Here is a 21,849-nt window from a genome sequence, read left to right on the forward strand (position 1 = left end):
TATATTAAAGTAGAAAACCATAATTTTAAATTGTAATAATATTTCACAATATTATTGTTTTTTCTGTATTTATTATGAAATAAATGCAGCCTTAATGAGCATAAGAGACTTTGTTCAAAAACATTAAAAATAGTAATGTTTCCAAACTTTTGACTGGTAGTGTATATTATTTAATATTATAAATATTGAAATAATAGTGTGCAAATACTTAGATTTTTTTATGTGTACTTAACAGCCATTTTGTTCACCACAATAGTGATCTAAAGAACCCCAAACAATGACTTTAGCATCTTTTATTTACATTAAAAAAAGAGTATTTCCTTAATATGCAGGGAAAAAAACAGATCCCTTTGGCTATTAATATATGATGAATTCAGTTCACTTTCAGAAAAGCATGTGTCTACAGCTTGTTTCCTGTAATTAAGGGAGCACCCGCTGAGAATGGTGATTAATCCATGGATTCTGTATATGTAGAGAACTACATGAAACAGCAGGAAGTGTTTCCCCTTGCACCATTTATCCATATTACCGATAACCTTCCAGTGTTTATGTCCCCAGTATAAAGCAGTCACTCAATAAAAGTCACTTAAAACAACAGGGCGCACAGTTTTTCAAATTATGTTTCCAAGGAAACACTTAAAATAATACAATCTACAGCCTGACTACTAAATAAATTGATCTTAAAATAACTCTCCAGCATTAATTTAATTAAAAAAATGAACAGTGCACATTAAACAATTTAGATTTGATTAATCTTGATTTACAAAAGCATATTTTCCTACTCTGCAAAAATTAAAATAAAGACAACAATAAAAATCAGACCAATTAACTCAAAACAAGTTCTTAATTTTGTTCAAGAGCATGATGTAAGCTGGAGACCAACACAAGTCATTTCTGGAGGAGAAACTTGCGGTCACCACAGCTGACACCTGTGTCCAAATTAATTCTCAACAACGTTCTCCTCACCCGAAGGCTTTCAGTGTGACCTGAAACGCTCAGGAGATTTGAAATGTCGACGCTGCTAAACAGCAAGAACAGATTGATGAAGTGATATTTGTTGAGCTGGGCCAATTAATGGGAACCACCGTCTCCTCACAAATCCTATTTCAAAGAAAGGTCAGAGAAAAGGGGAAAAAATGATTTGAATTCGAACTCTTAGCCAGTGCAAAAACTGAAAACAGCAATTATGTGAGCTGTGGTTTGAAGGTACTGCAGCTGAATGATAGTTGCACAACACATCAGACTCTGTAAATGTTTGCCTTTAGAGCTTTTACTTCCAATTCCTGGAAAAAAATGTTTATTTAAAAGTAAGCTGTAAAAAAATATCTGTCTTTTTACAGAAAGAAAATGGGAGCTGTGGTTACCAGAATAATTCAGTAAAAAATACAGTGAAAATATAATCATATTTAACAGAACAAGTAAGTTTTACAGTTTAAAACTTTACCAAAAAAACATTTTAAACTGTAAATTCAACAGCCCTTTTCTGCTAGATTAGCAAGGCCATGTTGCTACTTAAATCTGCTTTGTACTTTTAACATATACTGACAAAACTGCTGGCAAAGAGATTGAAACATGATGAATCAAAGTTCATCACAAGTAGCTTTTCCACAAGCTGAGGTATATACTAATATATATAGAAGGTGAAGAAATAAAATAGAAAAATTTAAAATAAAACTGAAAACCTTTAAAGTGTTAAGTGTCACACAAGGACTTCTGGGAATGTCAGTTCAATGTAAATTATTAGATGGTTTGTTCTTTTTACTTCAAAAATTTTACATTTAGGGGGCAGTTGTGACCTAATGATTAAAGAGATGGACTTGCAACCCGAAGGTCGTGGGTTCGAGTCTCTGTACAGGCAGGAAATGTAGTTGGGGGGAGTGAATGAACAGCGCTCTCTTCCAATCTCATTACCCACAACTGAGGTGCCATTGAGCAAGGCACCTAACCCCCAATCACTCCCAGGGCACCGCAGCAAAAAACGGCTGCCCACTGCTCCAAGTGTGTGTTCACGGTGTGTATGTTCACTACTGTGTATGTGCACTTGGATGAGTGAAATGCAGAGCACAAATTCTGAGTATGGGACACCATACTTGGCCACATGTCACTTCATTTAACTTTTTTTTACTGTAAAATCATACAAAATGTAAGGTTAGATCTATTACAGTTTTCTCTGTATATATTGCTGGAACTTAACCAATTAACAGTCTTTTACAGTTAAAATTACAATCATTTTTTACAGTGTATCTTTTCCCAGGTAATTACCACCATTAAAGACATCTTTCATGCTAGTTTTACAACAATTTTAAATGGTCATGAAACCCCCCTGTTTTAGCCTGGTCGTTCACACCTCTGAGCTGGAAAAAGTCTGTAAAAATGGGCATGTAAAGCTCTGGAAAAGTGGGAGTGTAGAGGGGGGGAAGAGGGGAGAGAACAACCAATGAAGCACAGACATAGAACACACTCATTATACAGAATAATATATATTAATATATGAGCACGGAAAAAATGACAACAAACTCCCAAGCACAAGGGAGAAATGCGAAAGAACATTTAATAGGGCTAATAATAGGCTACTTTGATTAAGTTTACGAGCACTGCAGTCTCAAAATCAGTCTTTTGTCTTTTAGAATAATCGTGTCAGATAGGCTACACCACTATATCAGTGTCCAGTTTGCACATATAATTAATTTGAAGAAGACTTGATGAAATATGTGTGCATAACTACACTGTGCTGGTTAATGTTTGGTGCAGGAGAATGTGTGAAATTAAAACTTTAAACACGGATACTTTATTCTGTATGAGCTATGAGCCACGTGGCTAGTGTTATTAAACTCATTGCGGAGCTCCACGCTGAAACCGATCATATGCGCGCTCCGTGTCTATATCGTAAAAGTCGTATTTTCCATGTGTTCGTATTCAAACTCCAGTTCTGACCGCATCGCGAGCAAAATACAAACAACACTCATGTGCTGCTGTGCTGAGGGAAACATACACACGGCTTGTGTGTTTGAACGCAGCTAGAGCAGGCAGAGGTGAATGAACAGCACTTTTGTGACATTTGAATTCTCCGCTGTAATGCGATCTCATGCGAACATATTTTCCATTTGTGCTGGTAGATTACAGCAAAACAATCCACATGCACACAAACCTCTGCTCTGGTCGCGTCGCAGGAAAACACATTGTGTTGTAGCACTGAGGAAACGAACACCAACGATATGTCTCTGAATGACAAGAGACCGAGGCGAGAGAAGTGATACTTCCTCATGCATAATACCACAATTATAATCTTATGCATACAACAGCGCAGTGATTGGATTAAATGAGCTTTATGTCATGAATATATGTCGAGAATCGCTCGAAACGGTCTACGTCAGCATGTTCGACCATGCCCATACTTGGGCCGAAAGTACACGATGACGTCAGATTTTGTGACGTTGCTCCGACTCAGCTTTTCAAACCGGAAGACAGAAATCGCTCTGAAAAATGCAAAATAACTAAATTTCACTTATGAATAACATTAATGAGTACCTTTAGTGTTTTCAGTAATGTGCAGCCTATACATATCTGTTTACATCTCAAAAAAAGTGTTTTGGGGTTTCATGACCCTTTAAGCCCCAATTCCAGGAAAGTTGGGACATTTTTTTAAAATGCAGTTAAATCAAGAATCTGTGGTTTGTTAATTCTCTTGAACCATTACTTAACTGACAAAAGTACAAAAAAGAAAAAAAAAAAGAAAAAATTCTCACATTACTCATTGCAAGATTGCAAGGTGTTTAGGTCTTTCACCACCTACCATACGTAATATTCTGAAAAGATTCAGGGAATCCAGAGAAATCTCAGTCTGTGTATAGGGCAAGGCAGGAAACCTCTGTGTGCTGCAGACATCACAATTAAAATTTGTTTATATTTACAAAAATAAGCTGGCAAGTGAAAACTTTGAAATCTTTTCTTTGTGCATTAAAGAGAATGAACAAATCACTGATTCTTAATTTTATTGCATTTTACAAAATATTCCAACTTTTCTGGAAATGAGATTGTAAATTACTAGAATTGTTTTAATTTCCTCAGTCCCTGCCTCAGTCAATCTCCTTGATTACTAATAGGCCCTTGATAGCTAAGCAGTCAACATCTATCTGAAGAAAAAAACAGAAGTTCTCGTCCCACAGGAATTTAGTTGCATAGCACACAAAATTAAAAGGTAAACTGGTCTGCCATGCAGATGCACTATGCGTGTGCTCTTCCCATTTAAAATATATCCACAATAATGTGACGATTGCATGAGGCTGGCAAAGAAGTGCATGGCAGGTCTGTTTTCAATAAAAAATTTAGTCTGCAAAAGCAATCAAGGAAAAGGTTATCATATGTGTCCAGGGCTACAACAACTATTAGATAAAATCGATAATAATCGATAATGAAAATCATTGACAACGATTCTCATTATCGATTAGTTGGGTCTGCCCACCGTGCACAGAAAGCTTCTGCCGGTGGAGTCAAATTACAGAACTGAATAACGCATTTCTGTTGACAAAAATGCATGTAAAATAGTGGAGGAAGCAGAGTTAGCTGCTGCAGGAAAGGCACGTGATCCAAGCTGCCCAAAACTGGAGAAATCTTTATTTTAAGATTCAAGCTAATGCATTAGCATAATGGCTTGCACTGTCAGGCGCTTTGACAGATGCATGTGCATCCTCAGAGCAAAACGTTCATTCTATGGCTATATCCTTATCAGTAAATGGTTACAAATTCTTGCAAAAATTTACATTTTGCATAAAGGCTTGTCTTGACAGTCTGCGTTAAACTTCAAACTTTACTGAATGAGCGCCGGCGCGCACCCGCGTCAGACAGACGAAATGCGGTAGAAAGAGAGACAATTAATATTCAACACAAAAATAATCATTTTGCTGAAATATCTGTTGTTTAAAGTTAAATTTAGATTTAAACGTCAACATGCCATTCAAGTATTTTATGAGTATTAACTGTGAAGGTACAACAACATGTAATTGAATATAAATGTAAGACATTATTTATAGCCTTTTTACAGGATAAAGAAATGACAGTTTGTGTTTTTCTTGATTATCTTTGTTACTATCTTAATTTTTAATGTAGAGATTTACACTACAGGTGCTGGTCATATAATTAGAATATCATCAAAAAGTTGATTTATTTCACTAATTCCATTCAAAAAGTGAAACTTGTATATTATATTCATTCATTACACACAGACTGATATATTTCAAATGTTTATTTCTTTTAATTTTGATGATTATAACTGACAACTAAGGAAAATCCCAAATTCAGTATCTCAGAAAATTAGAATATTACTTAAGACCAATACAAAGAAAGGATTTTTAGAAATCTTGGCCAACTGAAAAGTATGAACATGAAAAGTATGAGCATGTACAGCACTCAATACTTAGTTGGGGCTCCTTTTGCCTGAATTACTGAAGTAATGCGGCATGGCATGAAGTCGATCAGTCTGTAGCACTGCTCAGGTGTTATGAGAGCCCAGGTTGCTCTGATATTGGCCTTCAGATCTTCTGCATTGTTGGGTCTGGCATATCACATCTTCCTCTTCACAATACCCCATAGATTTTCTATGGGGTTAAGGTCAGGCGAGTTTTCTGGCCAATTAAGAACAGGGATACCATGGTCCTTAAACCAGGTACTGGTAGCTTTGGCACTGTGTGCAGGTGCCAAGTCCTGGTGGAAAATGAAATCTGCATCTCCATAAAGTTGGTCAGCAGCAGGAAGCATGAAGTGCTCTAAAACTTCCTGGTATACGGCTGCGTTGACCTTGGACCTCAGAAAACACAGTGGACCAACACCAGCATTTGACATGGCACCCCAAACCATCATTGACTGTGGAAACTTTACACTGGACCTCAAGCGACGTGGATTGTGTGCCTCTCCTCTCTTCCTCCAGACTCTGGGACCCTGATTTCCAAAGGAAATGCAAAATGTACTTTTCATCAGAGAACGTAACTTTGGACCACTCAGCAGCAGTCCAGTCCTTTTTGTCTTTAGCCCAGGCGAGACGCTTCTGACGCTGTCTGTTGTTCAAGAGTGGCTTGACACAAGGAATGCGACAGCTGAAACCCATGTCTTGTATACGTCTGTGTGTAGTGGTTCTTGAAGCACTGACTCCAGCTGCAGTCCACTCTTGGTGAATCTCCCCCACATTTTTGAATGGGTTTTGTTTCACAATCCTCTCCAGGGTGCGGTTATCCCTATTGCTTGTACACTTTTTTTCTACCACATCTTTTCCTTCCCTTCGCTTCTCTATTAATGTGCTTGGACACAGAGCTCTGTGAACAGCCAGCCTCTTTTGCAATGACCTTTTGTGTCTTGCCCTCCTTGTGCAAGGTGTCAATGGTCGTCTTTTGGACAACTGTCAAGTCAGCAGTCTTCCCCATGATTGTGTGGCCTACAGAACTAGACTGAGAGACCATTTAAAGGCATTTGCAGGTGTTTTGAGTTAATTAGCTGATTAGAGTGTGGCACCAGATGTCTTCAATATTGAACCTTTTCACAATATTCTAATTTTCTGAGATGCTGAATTTGGGATTTTCCTTAGTTGTCAGTTATAATCATCAAAATTAAAAGAAATAAACATTTGAAATATATCAGTCTGTGTGTAATGAATAAATATAATATACAAGTTTCACTTTTTGAATGGAATTAGTGAAATAAATCAACTTTTTGATGATATTCTAAGTATATGACCAGCACCTGTACAGTGCTTAACAAATTTATTAGACCTCTGCCACCCAATGAAAGGTTTGTGCCACGGTTGCCCTAAACTATCAGTATTGGTGATTACCAAAATCATTTTTATGTTTCTGTAATGGTTAATCCACCAGTATGTATAAGCTCTTTAGTCACAGCAGTATTTCTAATGTAATTATTGTTATCCATGATTTTTTGATTTTACTGTTTTACAAGAAAGGCAGGGGGAAAAAGTAAAGCACTTTATAGTTGATGTTTTTTTTTTCAGATGCCCAATTAGTCAATAACAACAGAGACTGTTATTAACGACTATTTAGTTGTTTCAGTTTGTTATTTACCTAATAAATGGCAATAACATTTTTAGTTTTAAACATGTTTTTGATAGATTCCTAAAATATTTGTGTTCTCTCTTTATTATGACCGGTAGTCTAATAAATTAAGCACTGTATGTTTTCGTAGCATTCAACTGGCACATTTGTTTGAAGGACATTGGGCAGGATGTGCAAGTGTTTTTTTGTCAATAAAATAAAAAATAAAATAAGATTTATTGAAAATTAATTTATTGAAGATTAATCAATTAATTGAAAAAATAATCGGCCAACTATTCGATTGTCAAAATAATCATTAGTTGCAGCCCTATACATGCCCACTTTTATTACTTTAAGGCTTGACACTACCATTCAAACGTTTTTAATAATTTTGAAAGAAGTCTTTTATGCTCACCTAGCCTGAATATATTTTATCGACAATACTGTAAAAACAGTAATATTCCAAAAAACTGTTTTCTATTTTAATATATATTTTTCAATGTAATTTATTCCTGTGATGGCAAAGCTGAATTTTCAGCATCCATTACTTCAGTGTCACATGATCCTTCAGAAATCATTCTAATATGCTGATTTGCTGCTCTAGAAACATTTCTTAAACAACTGTGCTGCATTATACTTTGGTGGAAACTGATGCTTTTCATGGTTCTTTGATGAATAGAAAGTTCAAAAGAATATATTTGAAATTAAATATATTTCATAACTTTATCAACGTCTTTACTTTTGATCAAATATGTGCTTGATGAATAAAAGTATTAATTTCTTTAAAAAAATAAAAAATAAATAAAAATCTTAACTCCAAACTTTTGAATAGCAGTGTGTCACTATGTTCTGCAAGTGTCAAGACTTAAGAATTAAGAGATTTACAGATGTGTTGCAAAAACAACAAACAAAACTAATGCAAAATTCAAGTGGTAGCCATAGCAGACATACTGTTAACATGCTCATGACTGTGAAACATGTTAAGGATTGCAAATTCTTAAATTATTTTACTAACAACAGAATAGAATGTGGTTTAAACTCAAGCATCCAAGATCCCACTAACTTTCAATTAGAAAGGAAAGGCAGAGAAACTACATCTTGGGAGAGAAGCACATCACTCATGTTATAATATATGGCATCTTAAATTAATCTTGCCCAGCTCTGGCTTCAATAACAAACTCACAAACAGCTCATAAACATGTCACAAACACCTAAAAGAATCAGAAATAATAAGACAAGAAAAAGAAACACCACAGCATAGTAACTTTAATCATTACACTTTATTGTTTCTTTGCAACATCAGCCATGACCCTTGTCATATCTGGCGAGAATTCTGTAATGTTTCAATGTAACCTGAGATTCAAAAATGACTCCGCTAAGGAGCACTTTGATTAATTCTGACATAGGTTTGACAACGTGTGAACTCTGCAATAATAGTTAGAATAATAATAAACGGTACTAAGATAAAAACAACAACAAAAAATAATTCTAACAGTACAAGAACAGGTTTGATGGGTGAAGCTGATGATTCTCTTCCCCTACTTTGAAAACAGTGAAAACTGATTTAAAAGACAGACTAAATCTAATTATTATTTATTTATTTATTTTTTGGATAGATGAAGGGTGGGCTAGGGTAGAACGCAAAGGACAAAAAAACAAAACATGTTTAACACTGACCCAAGGCACAGCTGCATGGTATGACATGCTTTGTCTGTTTTCTGTTTTGAGGATCTGGTTTGAGACATTCAAACCTTGGTAAGGATGTACAGGAGCATTGCTGTTTTCCCTCTGATGGTTACCCAGGAAAAATCTTGCTGCATTGTGCTCTTTGGGAGGCTTGGAGTAGATGCGTTAAAGAGGAAAGCCAGACAAAATGCCTAAGCCGTTCAGAAAATTCACCTCAATACGGGTGTGCATCACTAACTACTAATCATCTGTTAAACATGGCTGCTAACTTGTATGAGAAAATAAAACGGTTTAAGAATAACCCAAAAAATACCGCCTTACCATTTAAAAGCTTCAGGGTTGATGGGAAAGCATGGCCACTTTGAGGCAGTCTGAAAGGCGTCCACCTGAACTCGCATTAAATCAAACATGTACTGCACTTCTGTAGACTTCATACACTACAATATGTTTCCACACAGTTTGAGATTATATGTCAAACGCATAATAAAACTAAAAAGCTAAATAACGGTAAATCACAAAGGGAAAATAAACAGAACCAAATATAAGAATCAGAAAAAAGACTTTAATTTGACTACAATAAAAGATAATTAGATGAAAGAAAAACTATTTTTTGGTATATCCAGTACAGTGGAGGGTTAGTGGGTATTGTGTAGCCCTTTAAAAACTACAACAGGACCAATGCAGTAGCTGTTACTACAATTCTCAGGGTGTACATGGGCATGTTGCAGTCTGTCAACTTCCTTGTTCAAATTATTTATCATTAGGTGAGACATGTCATTTATCATGTAGATTATGCAAACTTGCAAAAAGAGTGAAATGTCGATGGTTTTATTTCTTTTACTTTATTTAAACTTTAAGTGTGTCTTGCTTTTAAATTACACAAGGGCTCATTGGATATCTAAAGTCCTTGGAGGGTCAAAAGCGGATTCTAGCCCCAACAAACAACAACAAAAAAACCCAGCCAAAAATCTGACCTTGCAACACCCAAACAAAACTGGCTGAACTTCAAGCTATAGCATCATCCGAGTTGCCTCACGTGGAAAACAGGGTACAGGGAAAGCTGGAGGAAGAAGAGGTTAGTATCTAATGTTACATCTCGATTCGGGGTGTGTATGAGGATTCCCAGCTGGGACAAGCTTTGCATGTCCTTCCTATAAGAAGAGGTGGGGAGGGATGGGGATATGTGGTCAGGAAAAGGACGGGTAGGAGGGGATGGGGTCTTCTAGGAGGCTCCGTGGCTCCTTGGAAAGTTCACCTCAATGAACGATCAGAGCTCCAGCAGCATAACTCACAGAGCTGTCCGACCAGTTTCGGCACTGGCTTGACTGCGCATAGTTTAGGAAAGAGAAGTTCATGTCTATGCCGTTCTTTTTCAGTTCTGCCACGGCCTGGTGGAGTGAGGAGAATCATTGGAGAGTCAATACTAAAGAGATACTTAATGGTAATCTTAAAAGCTTCATGATGAAAGACTAGAAAGCTGGCAAGACATTAGTTAGGGGGAAAAAATGACATTAATAAAAGCTCTGCGACAGCTAATTACCATGCTTATGGAATAGCCATTATTCACATTACTTTGCTTTCTGCTTTATTGAGTCAACAATGGTTTGCTAAATAAAATGTCCTGGGGGAAATTCACGAAGCGGTTCATATGAATCATTCATTAGATACTTACATTTAGAAGAACGCCGATGGGATGGCGACCGCAAATAGTATTATGATATTTCTTCAAATAATTGCTAAAGGAGATGGGGTCCAATTGTTCTATAATTCCCATTCCCTAAAAAAAGAAAGAAATTTACATGCATATATTTCACTGATGTCAACAAAACATTGTCGTAACTGCCATTAATAATGTGCTCATTTTTATTTTTGTTTTATTTATGACTCTCTAACGAAGAAATGTTGCATTAGAAATCTGCTGTAGTTTAATTGCACAACACAACATCATGATATAAAATATTCAGCTTCCAAAAAGCAAGATGAATTTTCAGTTACACAGTAATGAATGGATATTTCCTGGAAGGAGCTCCAGATCAAACAAGATCTTTGTCCAGTAAATGACCCTACCGAGGCAAAAGTACTTTGCCCAGTTGGTAGGCCTTTAATGAGGTTTGGGTTGCTAAGAACATCTGCTATTTGACAGACTGTCATGAGTGGAAAGTATTAAAGTCAGTCTTTGAATCACCGACTTCCACGTCAAAGTAACCATAACAATAACTCTGTAGCTTGGAGAAAAATTCCTCACCTTTTTTTCTAGAACCGCCAATAGGATTAGCACATTGCAGAATGGGCCACTTGCATTGTAAACCTCATATGTCAGACATTAAGTGTGTTACCAGAAGGAAAGGGCATAGGTTTACCATTTTGTCAAGGTGCTCGATAGATCTGTAGATCTCTCCTTGACTTTCATCGTAGTAGGTGTAACGGAAACGTTGACCTGCAGAATAGACGAAAAAAGCTGAAATTAATCATTTAACAAAAAAAAAAAAAATCTCGATCGGGGATATTTGTACTAGTTCCTACCTATGTCGAGCATTTCAAAACACTCACTTACGAGGTTTATTTCCGTTTGGATGCTGCCAAGTCTATGTAGGAAGTAGGCAGCTTGTGTTTCTGGCACGTCCAGCACATTGACGGAGAATGAGTGTGGAGAGAATGTCTGTGCTCCCGAGATGATGTGGCTAAGAAATTAAAGTGTGCATATCTTCCTTACCAGATTCATGCTACTTTGCTTATCATTAATTTGAGCGACACTTGATTTAGGGCGGTTCGCAAGAATTTTGCCTTGAACAAATGAGCACAGACCATCTCAGATACTTGTGGTGTTGTAGCTTTTAACATGTTTTGTGCTTTTGGTTTACATTTTAATTTTTGCATAATTCCAAGTACATTTAATTATAAAAGTTTGCTATCAAACTAATGTAATGTCTTCACTCTCCGCGTTTGTGATTATTGGAATATACACTGCCCAGCCCAAAAAATTAACTGTTTGGATTTAAATAGGCAAATACTTAAAGGGATAGTTCACCCAAAAATGAAAATTATCCCATGATTTACTCACCCTCAAGCCATTCTAGGTGTATATGACTATATCCTTTCAGGCGAACACAATTAGATATTTATTTAAAAATATCCTTAGTCCTCCAAGGTTTATAATGGTTGTGAATGGCTGCCCACATTTTGAAGACAAAAAAAGCATCCATCCATAAAAAAAAAAAAAAAATCAATTTTTACCAAGGTCAGATTACCAAGGCCTTCTGAAGCAAATTGATGCGTTTGTGTAAGACAAATATCCTTAGTTAAAACTTTATAGAGAAGATTTGTGTGTGCACTCATCCGAAGCACGCACACAGAAAGCCGCGTCTTAGACTGCGCGCAAATATCAAGTTCTTTCAAGTCTCAAGCTTGAACGTACAAATTCACACAAAAATTGTCAACATGCCTGTCTTGGCGAGAATCCTAGCAAACATAGTAGGTTATGTCTTAAGTAAACGGTCGAGAAAGACAACGCATGTGTTATCAGTATCAGTGTACTGGATTGTGTCTTAAAGTGACAGCAGCCTAATATTCCAGCTGTCTGTGTTTTTAATGTCATTAATCAAACAACAAAAGACAAGAAAATCACTCACTGCTCTTGACTGAATAGTTTTTATAACTTTAATAATGATTAATCTATTTAATTTCTACAGTGAATATTATATGCAATGTTGTTTTACATTACTTTAAAGGTGCCCTAGAACTTTTTTTTAAAAGATGTAATATAAGTCTAAGGTGTCCCCTGAATGTGTCTGTGAAGTTTCAGCTCAAAATACCCCATAGATTTTTTTAAATTCATTTTTTTAACTGCCTATTTTGGGGCATAATTAGAAATGAGCCAATTCAGGGTGTGTGGCCCTTTAAATCTCGTGCTCCATGCCCAAGAGCTCGCATTTGCCTTAAACAACATAAAAAAAGTTCAAACAGCTAATATAACCCTCAAAATGGATCTTTACAAAGTGTTCGTCATGCAGCATGTCTAATCGCGTAAATACAGTTTATTTTGATGTTTACATTGATTCTGAATGAGTTTGAGGCTAATGCTACACTGTTGGAGAGATTTAAAAAGAATGAAGTTGTGTTTATGCATTATACAGACTGCAAGTGTTTAAAAATGAAAACAGCGACGGCTCTTGTCTCCGTGAATACAGTAAGAAACGATGGTAACTTTAACCACATTTAACAGTACATTAGCAACATGCTAACGAAACATTTAGAAAGACAATTTACAAATATCACTAAAAATATCATGTTATCATGGATCATGTCAGTTATTATTGCTCCATCTGCCATTTTTCCCTATTGTCCTTGCTTGCTTACCTAGTCTGATGATTCAGCTGTGCACATCCAGACGTTCTGCCCTTGTCTAATGCCTTTCATAATGTTGGGAACATGGGCTGGCATATGCAAATATTGGGGGCGTACACCCAGACTGTTACGTAACAGTCGGTGTTATGTTGAGATTTGGCTGTTTTTCGGAGGTCTTTTAAACAAATGAGATTTATATAAGGAGGAGGAAACAATGGAGTTTGAGACTCACTGTATGTCATTTCCATGTACTGAACTCTTGTTATTTAACTATGCCGAGGTAAATTAAATTTTTTAATCTAGGGCACCTTTAATCAATTTCTGCACCTGAAAACTCTTAGATACCTGAAAAACCCAAAAAGCAGAGTTTATTTTATTTGTATCTTTGCTCTATTGTATTTATTTGTGCTTATTTTTTTCCCTGAACATAGCACATACAGTACTGAACCGTATGGATACCGTGACCCTAAAACCATGATAAAAACCGAACCGTGAGTAATTTGAACCGTTATACCCCTACTTCCTACATAGTTGTTTAAGAAATGAAAAGCTACACACACTATCAATTAGGATTAAAAGAACTGTTCCAAAACAAATAACATGCTAGAAACATAATAATCACAGCAATAATGATCCAGTCATAGACTTGGCAAATACATTAAGTATTTGCCAAGTTAAATCCAAACTGTGACTTTTTTTTTTAAATTTATTTGATATTGCTATATTTTTGTTCTATAAGGCCTTGGCAATTGTATAATGTTTGTATTAAGTGCTGTTTTTTATTATATGCATAAATATGCACACATGTTACTGTTACATGCATGTAGCATATAACAAAATTGATGTGTGCAAATGAATACGAGAAGTACCAAAGTCATTTGACTAATCGATACAGACCCAATGCGCTGACCTGTGCCAGAACTAAATGACTATATGGTGCAAACCCTAGTAAATTTATTGCTGAATAGATGTCAGCAACTTGTCAGCAGAACATTTAATTTCAACAAACAGAAAATTCTTAACAGATTACTGACTGTAATTGATATTGACTAGTTTCCGTTTTGTTTTGTTTTTGACAGTTGAAAAATGTAAGTGGTGAGTGGACACAAACCCCAGTGGCAAAAGTCAGAGGAGATGATGAAGAGATTGGAGGGGTCAGCCAGGTATTTGCTTAGCAGCTTGCCATATTCCTGCTCTTTAGATTCACTCAGAGCTCCCACCAGCACAGGGACGATGCTGAACTCATCTTTATGGCTGTTTTTGAGAAACAAAGCACAGCAGAGAATTATTTGTCAAGTCCCAGATGGAGATTTGACATTTGCATGTTTATTAATATTCATTTGCCAATGAGTTTTGGATCACTCATAAAAACACTGTGGCCATATCAAATCAATAGCTCTGAAAGGGTTTTCAGTTACCCAGATTTCTGAGGTGTGAGAGTATAATGTGTGGGGGGTGGGGGAGAATCTGAAAAACATTACAGTTGCTCAGCAACTAATTGCTCTGCTTGGGAAAAAAATACCCAAATGTCTAATCAAACAAATTGAGGGGATGTTAACTTTCCTATGCCCACATACTGTAATGTTTTAATAGCATAATAGAAGCGGTTGGTGGCTTCTGCATTAATAATAAAAAAGTCACACACACACACAAAAAAACCCCCAGAACATCCAACACTGCAAACTAATTAGAGGCACAGCACTATGTAAACAGATCCTGACAACATAATTAGTGAATCTGGCAGAGATGAATGAGCATTAGAGTGGGACTATGGGTCAATAATGCTGCTCATGGCTTCTGCATAGAGATGCAGTGAAACCTTCACTCTCTTTACATTTACATTTAGTCTCTGGGGAGATTCTGTCCTTCACGAGAACATGTATGCCTTGTAGGAAGACTTTAGTAGGGTAGCCAAATATAGAAACCAAGGTACTTTGAGGAAACCACAAAGAGCTATAACATATATCACACATTTTGTTATACTACAACATTGACACAAATGTTAAAAAGCAAAGGGTGAGACTTTGCATGTAAAACCTATGATTATGTTAAATGTTTAAATATGTCCAGTACCGCTAATATTCTTGGTTCCTTCAAAAAAATCACTTTTGTGCTTTATTCCTAGATAAAAGTTATATACACTACTAAAAATTAAAAGCGGTCATGACATGAGAAATCAAATATTCTTTGAACTTTTGACATATAAGAAGAGGTCTTTGTACCATTAAAACATCATCCTCATAAAAAAAAAAAAAAAAAACATTTACGTAACCAAGCTCCAAAGATGATATACATTTGCATATGAATCCCTCTAAAGCAAGACATCAATGAATAGTTGTAAATCATCGCACCATGGGTTCCGCCCACTGGCGTTCAGTCACTTAAAATCGGCATGAAATGGAAGTTGTGATAGTCTTTTCATCCCTATCGTGACGTATATCTGACTGAAATTACTTCTGGAACAAGAAAAAACATGTAGAGCGAACAAGAAAAAAAAAAAACTGTTGACTATAATGTATATATGTATATTTCAGTTGTATCTTGTCTTCCCAGAATCTGATTTATTCAAGGGATAGTTTATGTTGTTCCATGCCTGTATCAATGACTTTCTTCAGTGGAACACAAAAGATGATATTTTAAAGAATGTTTCAGCTGCTTTCATCCATATAATTAAAGGTGCCATAGAACGTCTTTTTAAAAGATGTAATATAAGTCTAAGGTGTCCCCTGAATGTGTCTGTGAAGTTTCAGCTCAAAATACCCCATAGATTTTTTTTTAATTAATTTTTTTAACTGCCTATTTTGGGGCATCATTAACTATGCGCCGATTCAGTGCGCGGCCCCTTTAAATTCTCGTGCTCTCCGCCCCCGGAGCTTGCGACTGCCTTAAACAGTGTATAAACATTTCACACAGCTAATATAACCCTCAAAATGGATCTTTACAAAGTGTCCGTCATGCAGCATGTCTAATCGCGTAAGTATGGTATTTATTTGGATGTTTACATTTGATTCTAAATGAGTTTGATAGTGCTCCGTGGCTAAAGCTAACATTACACACTGTTGGAGAGATTTATACAGATTGAAGTTATGTTCATGCATTATACAGACTGCAAGTGTTTAAAAAATGAAAATAATGACAGTCTTGTCTCCATGAATACAGTAAGAAACGATGGTAACTTTAACCACATTTAACAGTACATTAGCAACATGCTAACGAAACATTTAGAAAGACAATTTACAAATATCATCAAAAATATCATGTTATCATTGGATCATGTCAGTTATTATTGCTCCATCTGCCATTTTTCGCTATTGTCCTTGCTTGCTTACCTAGTCTGATGATTCAGCTGTGCACAGATCCAGACGTTAATACTGGCTGCCCTTGTGTAATGCCTTGAACATGAGCTGGCATATGCAAATATTGGGGGCGTACATATTAATGATCCCGACTGTTACGTAACAGTCGGTGTTATGTTGAGATTCGCCTGTTTTTCTGAGGTCTTTTAAACAAATGAGATTTATATAAGAAGGAGGAAACAATGGTGTTTGAGACTCACTTTATGTCATTTCCATGTACTGAACTCTTGTTATTTAACTATGCTGAGGTAAATTCAATTTTTAATTCTAGGGCACCTTTAAAGTCAATAGGTTTCAAAACAACACAGTGAAACGCCAGTGACTTTGTGTTCCACAGAAGAAAGAAATGCATTCAGGTTTGTCATCAGGGTGAGTAACTGATGACAGAATTTTTTGGGGGGAGGTGAAAAAGATGTTCAGTGAAGATGTTCAGTGTCTGGTTGTTACCTCTCCATGGCTTTAGCGGTATAAGGCAGGTGCATCTCAATGCTGTGTTCATCTTCGTCTGTCTGCAGACTCATCCTCTCAAACATGCCTGTTTTCCACAGATCAGCGTAAACTGCATAAGAAAGAAACAGAGGGATTTAAAGCTCTTGTGTTTTCAATCATTGGGGAGTTACAAACAGAACAGGCAATTTATGATAATTACACAAACGCTTTTTAACACGAACACCATCTATTAAAAGATTATCGCTCATTTTTCTACGTTGCACATTGGTCATGGTTATAGCCAAAGACAACAGCTATTAGAAAACTATTGCGTAATAACAAATATAGCCATTTACAAGTTGAAAATGTTGCCAACCCTTCTGCAAAGCTCAGTTTGAGAGCAAATGAGCTAGAAGAATAAAAAATCTGGGTGAACACCTTTCTGTGCATTGTTAGTCAATCAGCATTTAATCCTGCCAAGGTTTCTGCTTTGAGAGTGTGCAGGGAGGAAATGAGATTCCTTACCCTTCTGGTCGATCCTCAGGTCATACAGTGGCGTTCTGTAGACCTCGGCGGGGGAGAGGGCACAGCGAGACAGCGGCACATGGTGAGAGGGGCCGAGAATGAACACCCTCCGACTGATGAATAAGAGAGTGCTGCGGTTACCTCTCTCCCCACGGCAAACTCAACATTACGGCTACTTCAAGAGAATTTAAACAAGCTCTGATGACACTTACGTGATCGAGGGGTCCACCTGCTTGTAGGCATGAGCGGCACACGCGCCGCAGTAGGTGTAGCCAGCGTGCCTGCAAAAGACAGTCATTTAACAATGCAGAAACGATGGAAACAAGCAAAGAAAGACGTTTGTCTGGTTTCAGTTCACATACGGTGCTATTATGGCTCTAGCTGGACCAGCTGTGGATTGTGCTTGAGATAACCAGCCCTCGAGTTGTGCATTAAGCTGGGATCCTAAATGCAGAGAGAGAGAAAAATGTCATTAGTAAATATGAGAGATACAGACATAATTTTGACACCTCAGCAAGGATGATTATTTGAATGGCTTTTAAATGTAGTTTGTACAGTACCACTCTCACAATGTAGAAATAGTTTAATTCAATCAACAGAAGTATTACAAGTCTCCTTTTATAATCTACAACATAAAATACAAGGGTTAAGCGCATAAAATCTGTCAAGACAATGTTCAAGTTTTATTTCACCACAATATTTGAATTTTTGACTATGGAGACATAGGTCTTAGCACCTAATTAGCTGGGAGAGTGCAGTGAGTGCTTTGATTGGACCACAATTTTTCAAGAAATAAAGAAAATTAAGCCTATTTTGGGACAATTATATTTTTATGCATTGTTTTCATGACAAATATTGTGTCAAATAAGTGTTAATGTAGAAAATAATAAAGTTCAATATTTAATAAATAAAAACAGCACTATATAAATCTGCTTTATTGTCATTAAGCACATTTTCATCCCTAATTTCCATTGCCTTAATACAACAACAAATCTCATTACTGCAATTTGTGAGGAACAAATTGTATATTATTTTTTATTTAATATTTATTCATCATAGCATTACCTTGGTACCACAACATGCTAAACAATCTTATAATCAAGCATTCACCTGTGGATTCATCCTATACTTCAATCATTCAAACAAAAATGACTCAATAGGTGAAATGGCTGTCCTGAATGTTGATTTCAGCAATATTTCAGCCTCAGACAGTGCCACTGTCCCAGTTCTAATGACTTTCTTATCAGAGTCTGACAGGACAAGATAACAGTTTTGAGAACCAGTGAACAGATGGACTTCAGTTGATTCTGTGAAAAGAATAACAACAATACAACCAATTTGGTCAAATTTTAACAGCTGTTAATCAAATCTCTAAACTGTAATGAATCATACCATTACATTACTAATGATATTCCTAAGAGCAGCCAGGTCTGAATATCGATGAATGTGCAAATGTATTCATTTTAGTGTTGGAATGATATGGATTTTTAATGGCTGATGCAGACACTAATATCCAAAGTGCTGTGTGTGCGTATAATTATATATATATATATATATATATATATATATATATATATATATATATATATATATTATCTATCTATTATTTATCTATCTATATATGTATTTTCTTATCTATATGTGCTAGACCGATCTATTGACTAGGTCTCAGTTAATTTATATTTATTTTTTATGTTTATCTATCATAGATAGATAGAGAGATAGATATAAAAAATAAATATAAATTACCTGAGACCTAATCAATAGATCGGTCTAGCACATATGAAGAATACCAATAAATCAGCAATTGTAGTAATTTTATTGTTCAAAAGAAATGTTTTCTGTAATGACCGATGCCTATAACAATCTTTAGAATGCAGGGTAGCTGATTACAAATATATACAGAATTGCAATTAATCACAATTTAACGACAACAAGAGTCACATTTTAATTCATTTTATATAATGTAAGACTCATTTTATATAATGAGAGAGCACAGTATTCATTGGCAACATTGTCAGTATAGTTTGAAACTGTCACCCTCCAGTTAATTGGCATTCGGGTACAGTTATCATTGCCAAATGAACAATCACTATTCATGATCTAAAAACTAAATGAAGACATAATAATCTAAGGATGTTTATAGTCATGTATGCCACAGTACCCTGTATGGGGGAAACTAACAACAAATTTAGGACTCACCAGACCGTTTTTAAATAAATTACATTAGATATTATTTGCTGGAAACAGACCTTCTAGAATACAAATGCAAAAGACTGGTTGTTTGACAAGATCTCTAAATATGGTGGCAGCTTGTAGAACTCAGGTCATCATGTAAAGGGCAAGCAGACTGATTTCTGTACATGTAAATATATGCGATCTTCTAGTGTGTGTGTGTGTGTGTGTGTGTGTGTGTGTGTGTGTGTGTGTGTGTGTGTGTGTGTGTGTTGCAGTGGGCTTTTGTCATGCATCCTTTGTTACTGCATGAGAGAGAAAAACACCACCGGCCCTCCAAAGACTTTCCTGTGCTGACTGTGCTCACTGTATTTGCTGGAATGGAACTGGACAAATAAATGCTGACCGATATAACAATAAACAGTATTGCTTCACATCAGTATTAATAAAACATATGGTTTGATTCTCCATGAAAACACAGCTGTCATGTACAGCTGTTATATGAACTTCAACAAATAGCTTTAGCCGTTAGCAGGGTAAATCCAGTCTTCTGAATTGCGGCAGACGTTTATCTATCTGGATTTACTGATCCGGCAGAGTAGGGCTGGGTAAAGTTAGTGTGGATGGTATATTAATCTGTGGTATTAGTTTGGGTAGTTGGTGTGTATGAGAGATTCACACACACACCGGCTATAGGCTAACCAGCTAACTGCTGGCCTGTTTTTGTTCTCAGCTGCTGATACACACAGAGAAACTACACATATACAATTGAGACACAAAAATAAACAACAACAGGCAAAAAATATGAGAGAAACACATAATATGGTCGAGTTAAGTAATGGCCCATGAATTTAAATGCAAGTGGTTCTAGTTTACTCAATAAAAAGCATAAATAATTATTCAAAATCATTTCTAACATATAAACTAATTCATGAAACGATCATTTAAACGCCAGGATGAAGTAAATGACCCGCTTTTGTTTACATAATTAAATCTATTTAAAGTATACTTTAACTAAAACAAACTGACATGTTTTAGTTCGCATTTAAAACAAATGTAGCTCGTTTTCAAACGGATGACAGCTCAGAAAAAGGTATAAATGTAAAGAAACACGCTCTGTGGTCTTTAAACAATTTTAAGCTCGGCTATTTAATAATTCCCAGCTGATCGCACAGGCTGTGTCAAAAACCTAGTGAACTGCCTACCTAGGCAGCATTTCTGGCTATCATAGGAGCATGCTGAACACCCCAGAAATGCTGTCTAGGTAGGCAGCTCACTAGGTTTTGAGATAATGCCAGACACACACACACATTGGTGTTAAGCAGGACACCGGACTTCAGGCCCGGGCCGCTCTCTGGCTCTACCTGAGGCCGTGTACCAGCTGCCGGCGTGGCTCGCTTCTCTGCACACCATCCGGTTCGACATCTTGGTGCCCGCGCCGCCTATCTTGGTCCAATAAAACCTCGTCGGTGGGGGGGAGAATGAACTAAAAACACTAGGAAAATATGCTAGCCCAAAAAGTATCTGCCTGTTCTGAAGCTGCGTGCCCAAAGAAGGAGTATTTTATATCTTGATATAAATGTGATACATATAAGTGACGATATGCAAAAATAAAGAGGTTGATAGTCTAGCTGTGAAGAACAAAGATCCAACCAGTTCATCCGCTCGCTGCCAAGTTTGTCTCTGTTATCCGGATGGGCTGGTTTGGCCCATCTCGGCTTCCGTTCCGTCAGAAAAACTGGGCGGGGAGAGTTGATTGACCGGCTAAAGCAATAGACTGATTGGTCGATGGAGATTAAAGGCGTGTCCAAATCTCTGGCATATGTATATAACGCTTTGATGATTGGATATTTCAGTGTGTTTGGCTGAGATTCATTGGCGGAAAACAGATGTGGGCGGGGACTCGCAGACAGTTTTGTTGCTAAAACATCATTCAGCATTTGTAACGTTCAAATAGGATTAAATACTCTTTTTGTGATAAAGAAATGTGGGTTTTTTTTCTCCGTGAAAAGATAGAAGAGTCATAGATGTCATTTGTCAAACTGTATTTAAAAAAAATGTATCTCTCTTTTATATAACTGTTAAAGACGGCGTTTGTTATTGTGAATATGATGATAAAAGTATTGACAACATGCTAAAATGTATAATTTTATATTCACAAATGTGGATTATCTAAATTTTCCCAATGTATTAAGATTTCTGTAGTGAGCTTGGATTAAAATATAGATATACAATAACTTAACTAACCAAAACCTGTTTTATATATTATTTATATATACTACTATTGATGTTTTTTTTTT

The 21,849-nt window shown here is 36.3% G+C and overlaps 1 protein-coding gene across 1 annotated transcript; it reads right to left on the reverse strand.

Moving 5' to 3' along the window:
* Positions 1 to 9,262: 9,262 nt before the first annotated feature.
* On the reverse strand, positions 9,263 to 21,271 carry memo1 (mediator of cell motility 1). The gene is made up of 9 exons (XM_048205457.1): positions 20,914 to 21,271; positions 17,737 to 17,818; positions 17,587 to 17,655; positions 17,375 to 17,487; positions 16,868 to 16,979; positions 14,176 to 14,318; positions 11,081 to 11,157; positions 10,393 to 10,497; positions 9,263 to 10,108 (listed from the first exon to the last, which is right to left on the reverse strand). The coding sequence occupies exons 1-9, from the start codon at positions 20,972 to 20,974 to the stop codon at positions 9,977 to 9,979; spliced, it is 894 nt and encodes a 297-aa protein (XP_048061414.1). The 5' UTR covers positions 20,975 to 21,271; the 3' UTR covers positions 9,263 to 9,976.
* Positions 21,272 to 21,849: the final 578 nt, after the last annotated feature.

Source organism: Megalobrama amblycephala, linkage group LG10 (assembly GCF_018812025.1).
Source record: "Megalobrama amblycephala isolate DHTTF-2021 linkage group LG10, ASM1881202v1, whole genome shotgun sequence".
Classification (NCBI taxonomy): Eukaryota; Metazoa; Chordata; class Actinopteri; order Cypriniformes; family Xenocyprididae; genus Megalobrama; species Megalobrama amblycephala.